This window comes from Schistosoma mansoni, chromosome 1 (assembly GCF_000237925.1).
Source record: "Schistosoma mansoni strain Puerto Rico chromosome 1, complete genome".
NCBI classification, from domain to species: Eukaryota; Metazoa; Platyhelminthes; class Trematoda; order Strigeidida; family Schistosomatidae; genus Schistosoma; species Schistosoma mansoni.
In genome coordinates, this window is record NC_031495.1 from 19796114 (window position 1) to 19807816 (window position 11703).

An 11703-nucleotide genomic window follows, 5' to 3' on the forward strand; every position below is an offset into this window, starting at 1 on the left:
GTAAAAAAATCCCAGAATTCTTGGAATGCCTTGTTCTTTGCGCTCTGCCAGTCACACCATCCTGGATATATATATATATATATATATATATATATATATATATATATATATATATATATATTCACCGAGAATAATGAATGCTCAAAAATGCAAGAACAAAAGCTAAATATCTTATTCAACAATATTTATACCACTAGAAGAAATCTGGGTGAACAACAAAGGCAATAAATGAAGTAAAAACTGCAATCTAAAAAGCAGTTTGTAAATTCGGTTAATCAGGGCCAACGACGATAAACTATTCGCATTCCTCAAGTGTTTGATCATCCAATTAAGAATAAAAAAGCTATGAATCTAAAGCTCCAAATAGGGGGATGGTATTGGTTAGATAGTCAGTGGAAACTAAGAAACACTGGACAGTTGTTTTGTCCTGGTGGACAAAGTGGACATCCACGACCCCACCTTATAATAAACCCAAGACCTTCAAGACTCGCTATCAGCGCACAACTGTGGAGTCTGATACTAAGATGAAACAGATGTCCAGTTGTTTTATGTTCTCAATTGTATTTTTAAGAAAAGTGACGTGAAACTTCAAACTAGACAATCTCCTCAACAACCTGTAAACACTAATAATATCCTTTATCGTAACGACTGTTTTCTGTTCCACTCAATAGTATTTAGTTAAAGGTTAGGATGAACTTGTTCAGCAGACATCAGTCTGTGATGAAAACTATCGTCAAATTAAACAAGTCTACTTAACTTGACGATAACAATGGGTTTCTTTGGTGATTAACTTTGCTGAGCAAAATAAACCGAAATCCCAATAATAGATCACCATAATCTGAGAAATAAAGAGAATGAACAGACTATATTCTTATCGTCGTTACCAAGTAAATTTAGTCCATTTTACAGGGTTGAATATTATAGTTGTAAATCTATTCATAGCTGGTTGATGTTATTCAGTGATCGTTCAAAGAACGTTTTAGAAATATATATTTAATCCTTGAAGATTTATGGTATCATAAAGGATTGGTTAGTACTCACTTTATTATCAATCGTCATTGTACAAGACAGTGTAGTATCATAAGCTCTACCTTGTAGCATATCTAAACATTTCTCTAATTCACTAACAGATTTATTTTTAATGTTTACATCATTTATTTGTTCGTCACATGAAGTAGTCGTTGTTGTTGTAGTTATTGACTGCTGTTCCAGCGTTGGTAGCTTTAATGATAAATACTTAGTAGGATCATCAGTGAATTTTGAAGGTTTATTATAATTATTCGGTGAATTATGAACTATTCGTGAATTACGGACTAGGCCAGGACTTGGATACCAAATTTTTGCCTTAAGAACCTGAAAATAAAACAATTAAAATATATAGATTTAGGTCAATAGAACAAAATAAATTTGAAATGAAATCTTATCTTTTAAAAGTTTAGAGTAAACTTTCATCTCAATTACGATCATCATTACTTTTCTGTTGATCAATTGTTTTTATTTGCGACGTTTGTCAACATTGTGAGAGGCTTATACATACAAGCATTTTAGGCAGAGTGAGGGCATACAACCACTGTAACCCTCATTACTTAAGTTTATAAGTGGGGTTAGGCGGAGTTGCTTGATCCCACAATTCGTTTACTATTCCGGATGTTTGAAAACGTTGTGTTCGGCCAGTTTTGTCTTTAAAGAATTGTTCATGCGCAGAGACAATAATATGTTAGTAATACCAAGATCCGGATGTGTGCGTCCAATTGTTCGCATCATCTTGAAATACTGAGTTCGGTGGTCTGGAAATGTCTTACAAATGCTATCTTAGTGAATTTTATACCGCTCATTATGGGCTGGAACTGGGCAGGAAAAGCGGTTAGGTGGTTTCCGAACTCTAATGGTTATAATTCGCATACAAGAACTGTTGACGCTAATCATGAATTAGCTCACGATTATTAGTGAATTAGGTTCAGTAATTTTACGTATTATTTAAAAGATACTTTCATCATAAACTGATATCCGTTGAGTGAACATAAGAGCTATTCAATCAAGAAGCTTATTGCCATCAGTTTTGACACGTTTTGACGACCATCCTCCACATTCGACTAGACCAGACCAAAGGATTAAAATCCTTTAATCGTTTATCACCATAACTATTTGTTCACTAAATTTAACATGCATCACCCTTAATGATAACGAAAGGAAACTGTCTTTTTTTGAAAAAAAATGTATCAAATGGATTGAATATTGAGTAACTTATTAATGAAATGAACGGCAGATTCATGATATTTCAATGAATAGAACGATGAATTTCTAATGTTTTATCACCTCATATAAACCATCATTTCTACATAATGAGTTACATAAACACCGTTCTCTGAAGAAGCGATTGAAACAAGGCCACTAAATATCGGAATTTTATTTTTCCACAACACTGTGATAATTATAAAATATATCATTTTTATCATGAACAAACTACTGTGCATTAGTTGATATTTCTTCGTGTTTTTATTTGATGCTGTTGACATTTGGAACTAAGGTTGATCAATCTCTAATAGTGGTTGGACAGCATGAGCGGATACCCTGGTATTGCCTACCTTTATAGATTGATTGCAGTTTGGACTAGGGCTAGTTGTGTACCTCTAACTCTGTGTTGATGTTCAAACACATATAGGTTAAAAGAAACCGACTTAGGTTTTACTGTTGGCTACCATTTAAAATATACCAAATATTCAGTGTTTCCATTGTGTAAGATGAATAAAAACTATTTAACAAACTAACTTTTTTAATCATTTTTTGTCCTAAACGTCCACTAGCATGAAATGATCCAGTTGAGCGTAAGTGATAATTTGCACGTTGACGTTGAAAATGATTCACAGTAAATAACACACCGAATAAAAATATTAAAAATAATATACAAATTAATAATGATGTGATATACATTGATATATCCATAATTCTATAACGACTTCGTTTTTCCTCTTCAAATAACGATGTTGATGATGTATCAGGTCGAACTGATTGTACAGTGAGGATAGTTTGTAATAAATTATGATTACGAGTGTGCATATAGGCTGTAAGAAATTGTGCTGCAAAATCCACATTATGAAAACAAGGTCCACCTAAAATAATGCAGAATAAGAAAATAGCCAATAGCAGGTGAATCGTTTTGTTTCTGTTTATACATTATCACAGTAAAATAAATAACTGATAATTAGCATGTGTTCACTAGTGACTAGCTTTGAGAGGAAATCCCCAGAGTTCTAGTAAGAAGTTAAAATGTGCCGGATATAGGGCAGTTACTCACTGAAGACAATAGAAGATGGTCAAGTAATATTGTGGATTGATTAAGGCTAGACATTAACACTGTTGGATGCCGGCTCAATGGTTTAAGGGTCAATTGTTCACGCGCCAGACCGAAGGTCCTGGGTTCAGATCCAACGTGAAGGGTTTGGGATACCCACTGCTGAGGAGTCTCACGCTAGAACAGGAAGTCTGTCCAGTGCTTCCTGACTTTAATGGTGGTCTAACATTGATTGGTTCATGATTTCAATGAAAATGAATTATATATAGAGCTTATATGATATTATGAACAGACATTAAATACAGAGGAGAACTTAACAAACGCTAGAGTACTGGACAACTAATTCACCATAGATTTTAAGGGCTACTTAAAAATGTACACACACATACCGAATCATGAGTGGAGTGAAACAAAGGTTCTTCTGGTCAACAGTGGTATTGAATGGATCCTTATTAGTTTTATTGTTGTAATGAATAACTAAAGTGTTGATTTCGTTGTATTTCAGAAAATAATGATTATGATGCAATATGAAATAAGTTTATTATACATCTTCTACTGGTTAGTGAGAACAGATGTAAATAACAAACAGACCACTAATATTCACTTTCGAGATAAAGAAAATTAAAAATATTTAGGTTCTTCAAATAACTTATCAAAGTTAAAATTCTAAACAAGTTGAACAACCCAATTTTTTTTTAGTTTCTTCAGCTTACTGAATTGATTCATGATCAATACAAAAAAGTGTTCATACTATCATACAGTTCCAAAGTAGAACAAATTAAATACGAAAGATGTTTAGAAAATTAAGGCTATTTAGAGACTGGAATGTGTAATCACTTTGAACGCCTATAACTCAGTCATTAGTCATTTTTTTAAAGAGACGATATTAGAATTTAGCAATACTAATATCAAGCATTTGAAATGGTACACTCAAATTATATGCATTAAACCCAGTGGAAAATCGGTAAACATGAAATTGGTAATGGTGGGAAAACATAATATACTAATTAAATAAGGCACATAGGTGGACAAGTGAGAAACTTCAAAACTGGTTTATGTTTTGTGTGAGTGGTAACAAGAAAAGACTTAGATGCTTGACAACCCTTCTGCAACTAGTTAATTTATTAAAACTAAAATGATAAGCATCGATGTTGGATACCTGTGGAACTATAGACTTTAGGAATGCATGTACCGTTACACTACAATGAACTTTACTAGTTTTCATTGATTTATACTTCTAAATTTGTTTAAATCTTATTCAGAAATATTCTGTACTTTATCTAACGAATTACATTGAGCTACTGTCATACACTACTATATATAATTCCAGTGTATTTGTAAATGAGATCAAGTTATTCAGAATTATGAACGTCAGTTATTTTTAACTGTGTATGACTTGTGACAGTGATTAATTTCATTATTATTCATTTAGTTTTCTTCGTTTTTCTACTCCAATCCTTCAATTCTATTTTTTTCTAGAGAATAAGTAAAATATCTATTCTTTGATTATCTATTTTCGTCCTTTTTTAGAGAAAAAATGTGTAAGATATTACTGTTTACTAAATGGACAATCTATCTTCTGAGATATGTTGTACAGAAAATTAATCTTTCACAAAAATTAACAAACCTCCTATAAATTATCTTGAAAAATGTCATTATTTCCTTGTATAATTAAGTTAACAAATAACTTTATTTTCTCCATTTCCATCTTTTACAATAATGACAGAAAAAAGGTTAAACTTTGGCCATACGGGCATTGTCATTTATCTGCACAGTTATGTAACAAAGGAGTTGGGTAGATAAATCATATTATTATCATCATCATTGGAATACATGCATTTTGTGAAGACTTTTTCATGTACAATTTAAAAGTAATTTCCTTAAATCAGGAACTAATATCAGAAGAAATAACTGTTTCTTCCCTATTCCAGATTGCACGTAAAATCACAACAACGACTACACGCGGGATCGGTTCCACGTGTAAGATGCCCACGAAACTGATAGATAACGTCTCAGATAATGAAGGTAACTCAGTGAAAATCCTGCAGGTGACATTAGTCCTTTCAAGGTTACAGGTATGTCTTACTGACGGGTGTCAGTAAACCTGAAACCTAGGTCCAGGGTTTCCTATCGACTACTCCCTGAACACCTAACATTTAATTCTATGTATTGGATTATGAATGTGGACTGCATTAATCTAGCGTAAAAAGTAAGACGAAATACTTAATTGACTCTCTCCTTTATTTTCAATATTTCTTTCAACTAATTTCAGTCCATATTAAACTGTTAAGTTTAAATAGTACTTCGAGGTAAGTGTTGTGGACAACTTTTCCGGAAAAAAGAACGTAAAGGTTAACCTTGAATTGTCAATGAAGAGGTAAACAGCGAAATATGACCATTTCTAATGAATCAACATCACTGATAAGAAACAACAGAACAATAATAAAAAATACATTTTACGTAAGGAATTAAACGCTAAATTCGAGTTTTATTTGAAGCTGATTATTACTGGTTGAGCACTCTAAATAAGTAGTATATAAACCCAACAAAGTAAAATATTTCCTATTTAAGATTTATCTTAGAAATCTTCATTATGAATTGATAATAGACAGTTTAAGAATACATCTGTATCACTTTGACGAATTTTGAATGGTATCCCGATAGGCCTCAATATCTGTATGTAAAGACTAATTTGATGACCTCCACAAGGAAGTCCATACATACTGGTACATCTTAAACCAATAGCTAATGACTTTTTGAAGATATGGAAATCAGACTATCTTAACATACTACTCACTATTTAAAAATGAGGAAATATCTTCACAAAATAAGCTTCCTCAAGATAATAAAACACAACTAAATCATCCAGATCAATGAACAAAACACTCCCACAATCTTTATTTTGCGCTAAAACATTTTCCAACATTTAATAACTTTACGGACAAATCTTATGAATAGGTTTTGACTGCTGTAACATGTAACATATACCCAAACATTTAAAGTCAATAAAGATTTACAACCTCACTAATTGATCAATCATATTTATTTGGTATTCCAGAAATTAATTGTAATTTTTTAATTATGGGGAATAAACAAAGTAAACAATATTTATGTCAATGAATATTACAATAAATAGTCTCATCAACTGTTAAATATTTTTATATAAAATTATGCTCTACCAAATTTCTTGATTTCAAATCTTATAATGTACAAACTAATAATTCCCTCGCGAGGCAAGATGGTGTAGGCACACTGCTGAGGGGTCCCACAATAGGACAAAACGGTCGTCCAGTGCTTTCAGGTTTTCCATGGTGGTCTAGCTTCAATTGACTCATGATCTCAACTATACAAAATTACTAAAATTTCTACAAAACCCCCTTCTGATAATTCCCAATAAGTCAAAAAATTTATTTTATTTCTATAAATAATTTACACAATGAATATTTTTGGTATTTTATTTTACTTGGAATTATCTTCTTAACATTGTATCATTACCTTTATTCACGCTTGTCAATCTTGTCTTCCTACCGCTATTTACTTTTTTATTAGACTTTATGATAAAAATTATTATTGGAAAAAAGGACAACTGTTAATATTTCATTGTCTAGATACATTCATTTGTTTGCCTCTTTTTAACACACTACTATTATTAGCAATATTAGTAGTAGTAATAGAGGCAGAATAATAAAATGACTAATCCCAAATAACAAAATCAACAAAAAAAAACAAAATTCATGTGATTTTGATGAAAAAAACAAAGGGGATAAGAGTAGAAACTATTTACATTGAATGAATTCATGGTCGACAAGAAATTGGACACATACAGACATGTACATGAATGTAGAAACTCATTTATAACTAATCATAAGGTCAAAGAATTGAACGGATGTATTTATATACAGCAACAATTGAAGGCATAATACTATTTCAACGAGAATTATAATAATGATAGAAAGTTTGACTAAGATAAAAAGAAAGTAGGATATACACCAAATAGGCGAACGCACAACAAAAGCGTCCACTTTTCTAATATTTGGTGTTAAAAAAACCTGGAATACAGAGTATAATATAAAACTGAAAGAGAGAGAGAGAGCGAAACAAAAATGTAAGGATAGCCGAGAAAATTAATAAATTATTGTCTAAACAGACATAATGTCGATAATGATTAATAGTCATAGTAATAATAATAACAATAGTTATTATTATTATTATTATTAATGGATAACTCTTTTTTAAACATTCATTCATTCCAGATAAGGTGGTGTAAGGTGAGAAGAGGAGATGATAGCGAGAGGAGGAGGTAGAAATCGAAGACATTTTTAAATTGATTAGCTTTTTTCAGTTAATTAATTATTACTATAATCTTCTTTAATGAAAAAAAACAAAACATATTTTGCAATAATGATAAATGATCCCGTCAAAATTCGATAATTGATCAATACAATCGAACTACATTATTATTAATCACACAAATAGTATTTGATAACACATTTTTCGAAGTCTAAAAACTACCGTTCAACTAAACAGTTGTTTATATATATATATATATTCTTACACATCAAAACTCATTAATAAACAATGATGGTGTTAGGTGTAACATTTTAATAAGGTCGGCAAAAATGTACTTTACTGACAAACCCAAAAGGTCTAAAAAGGCAGCTAATGCATCGGTTGAGACCGTAAATGTTATGTAAAATTCAAAATGTGATCATGAATAGTTGTATCTAATAAGAACTCGTTAGACAATAAGTAGAAGCTACCAGTATTTAGATATGTGGATGCTTAAAATGAATAAATATGTTGGAGTCAAGTACCGTGGATGAAATTGTGCGATTCTTAAAATAAAGATGAGAAAGTGAATAATACTTCACATAATATTATTAATGAAAATTCAGTGATATCATAAACCGATCAATGTTAGACTACCTTGGAAAACTTGGGAGGATTGGATGCGTCTTTTATCCTAGTATAGAAATCCTGAACAATGTGCATTCACGACCCCTCACTCTGGACGGGAATCCAGGATCTTCGGTCTGGCGTGTGGACGTTTAATTCTTAAACCACTGAGCCGGCACCCAAACCCATACTAAAAAGTGTTAATTAATATGACATTTTGACATAATTTGCAGGATTATAAAGATAGTTTTGAAGGTTCTTAGCATATGAAATTATGGGACTAGCTGTGTACATATTCATAGATATGGCTACTCATTACCATGACCTAAACTTATCATATACCTTATCATTTTGAGTTTTTATGTAATAAATTACTTGCTTGTATCAACTGTATTTTGATTCAATAGAATCAATTTCAAGGTTGTCTTAAGAGTCGCTGAAGGTTGTCAGCAAAGTATACTTTCAGCATAGTGTCGAATGTGATTTTCATAACCTGTACCTGTCTGTATGGTACTTGTCACTGATAGCAATTTTGTTGTAATTTGAGAAGGGAGGTTTTGTTGTTACTATTTTTGTTGTTCTTATAAAGAAATACGCAAATTCAAGAAAAAACAAAGTTTTTGAACTGATCAGTATGTTTTCAGATTGTGGATCGCTTGAAAATGTATGATTACTGATACAGATCATATATAATTAGAAAAATAATAGTACGGTTACAAATCAGAATAACTTAAATTGAACTATAACCTGATTCAGATAAACACCACATGCTTCTGCTATTTTCACCCATATTCACTTTGTCAATAATCCTGAGTTTGTATTACCGTAATTTTAAAAGATATATTTGCCTTTAAAACATTAGTTTGAATTTTTAATTGTAGAACCTAGTGAGAATTTACTAAAAAGAATTTTCTTTATTCATAAATGATTGTTCTAAATATGATGTGAACTTTTTAAACAACTCCAAGATGACATTAAATAATGTCCTGTGTGATGATATCTAGTGACTGAACTATCCTACAAGGTTGTCAGCACACATTATGATTTTAAACAATATAAACTTAGTATATTGTAACAAGAGTTACATGTTCAGTGCTTTTTTCCCATATGACGACAAATATCTGGGATTAGTAGCTCAATGGATAATACGTTCGACGTTTAAAGCAAGACATTGATATTGAGTCTCATTGAGAACATTAACACTGAGATGTACGTAAATCTAACTGGCGAGTACCAAATAGGACGAGTTCAATTGATACACATATATGAAATCTATCAAGATATTGTTACTACACGTACCAATGAAAATTTTCTTCACAAATTCTAGGATTTTTTATTTCAAAGAATCACTTTATCATAGCTTTCAATTTTCATGCATATATTATAAATAAAAATCGACTTTCAATGATTAATTATTTAGGAGTATATCCATATATATATATATATAACGAATCAGTTATGTATTTGATATGACTTTTAGTCTTCATTATCACTATACGGAGACATATGATATGTAGTACACTAACATAAATATTACTACTATTAATGAACATGAAACAGTGCAGTGGAAACATGAATTACCAGATGAACAATATGTACGGTTTCGTTATTTTGTTGTTCTTTTTTGGTATTAATATCATGATTTGTAAATTGAAAGAGATGTTATTTTGTATTCATATTCAAGTTTTATTTACATTATCCTTATAAGTGTAAATAAATTATTCTCTAATTTTTATATAAATTTACAAGTTTAGACAAGAAAATAGAAAATCTATCAGAAAGTGAGTTATTTGTCTCCTTTGATAATTAAATAAAATTTATGAGATTATGGTCAAATGAGGTTTATATTGCCTAGTTATAAATTGATTCATTGACTAATTGTACTGTATTATGTTAGCAAAATCAAGTGGATATCGATGATATTTTCACTTAATGGTGGTGGTTAAACAATAATTACTCTATATCACTGGTGAACTTCCATCCGTAAATAGATAGCATTAAAATTTGATGAGGTGGTTGAGGATGTCATCATAGTCGTCATCATCAAATATAAACTATATATTGTCATGATTATGCATACTAATGGAGAGCTTCAAACGAAGAAGGAAAAAGTTAACCATTTAAGTACTCTTTACTTCCCAGTGACTATGTAAATAGTTGCTTTTATTTCGTGACGAAGAATGTCAGAAACTAAATGTTCGCGAGATGCAAGTCGACAGGATAGTCTGGATCTAGCTTTCGTGTTGGATGACACCAGTCAGCAAGACGTACCTGTAAGCTTAGAAAGACTGATGTTCTCTGTGGGACTTTCACTGAGTCGCTCACCTTCATTAATTGAGACCTTATCTATCAGTGAGATAGTTAGGCCTCAACTGACTTCATATGTGATTCAGATACTTACAATTTATTGAATACTGAATAGTAGCCAAAGTCATGTTTGTCAATTCTTTTAGTTCTGAAGAAAACTTGATATGCGCACGCGGTTGACCTTTGTCAACTTGCGGCAGTCATGGTGTGGGTATGACATCCGTCTGTCAACTAAAGGATGAGTATAGAGTACAGCAGTTTGCTCAGTTCTACTCATGGTTGTAACCTTAAAAAGTAAAGGGTATTCTTAGGTTACTAGCATTCAATAGTAGATCCCTTCACACTATTGCTTATTTGTGTTGAGACCATCAACATAACAACTCTGAGGTTACATTCGCAGTACTAGATAAGGATAGCGAATTAATTGACTAAATAGAGATTCTTCATCCACTCAGCTAGTTACGACATGTATTACATATCCCCATCCACCAATGACCTCAACAAGTGATGATGAATGATGTAAGAGCACGTTATGAGCCAGTTGAAGGTAGCTTTACAAAGACATCACATCACTCTATGATCACGCTGACTGTAGAACAGTTCCTTGTAAGTGAGTGACGACTACCTGTATGATGACTGAGATCAGTGGTTAAATATTTTGAATGACATTCCTCAGAATCATCCAAAATGATGCAAATGTATTCACTCCTTGTCTTTAGTCAGATCTGGAGTTACTTAATTACTATATAGATTTTTTGGTTTCACAAATCCACACTTCCTTCTCTAATTGTAACTTCATGTATCAGGGATTCGGCTGGTAATTTTATTGATAAAATTTTAAAATCAGTATTGAACAGTATTGGAAATCCAAATTATCAGTTCAAAATATTCTTACTGGACTAATAATGTCTTATGAAACGATTCGGAAATAAGCATAACTGATGCGTGGGCGGGGATGATAATGATTGGTTGTTTGCTTAGTCAAACTTGTAGATATTGTAAGCAAAGATGGATAGTGGCTAGCAGTGTAATCCAGGACGCGCGTTTCATCCTATTTGGGACTGGTCAGCTAGATGTACCTGCATCTCAGAGTTGATGTTCACTCTGGGACTCGAACCCAGTACCTTTCACTTCAAACGCCATTGCGTTATCCACTCAGCTACTGAGTCCTGATAGCCACTTGCTTGTGCAATGGGGTGAAGTTAATC

At 31.8% G+C, this 11703-nt stretch overlaps 1 protein-coding gene across 1 annotated transcript in view; it reads right to left on the minus strand.

Moving 5' to 3' along the window:
• Positions 1-11703, minus strand: part of Smp_140800 (notch) — a gene marked incomplete at its 3' end in the record, with an annotated part of 79391 nt that overhangs the window by 9699 nt on the left and 57989 nt on the right. The window contains exons 12-14 of the mRNA XM_018793580.1: positions 2930-3110; positions 2770-2800; positions 1042-1353 (exon numbers count right to left, since the gene is read on the minus strand). Of these exons, the coding sequence (XP_018648078.1) occupies positions 1042-1353; positions 2770-2800; positions 2930-3110 (524 nt within the window). The remainder of the gene's footprint in view (positions 1-1041; positions 1354-2769; positions 2801-2929; positions 3111-11703) is intronic.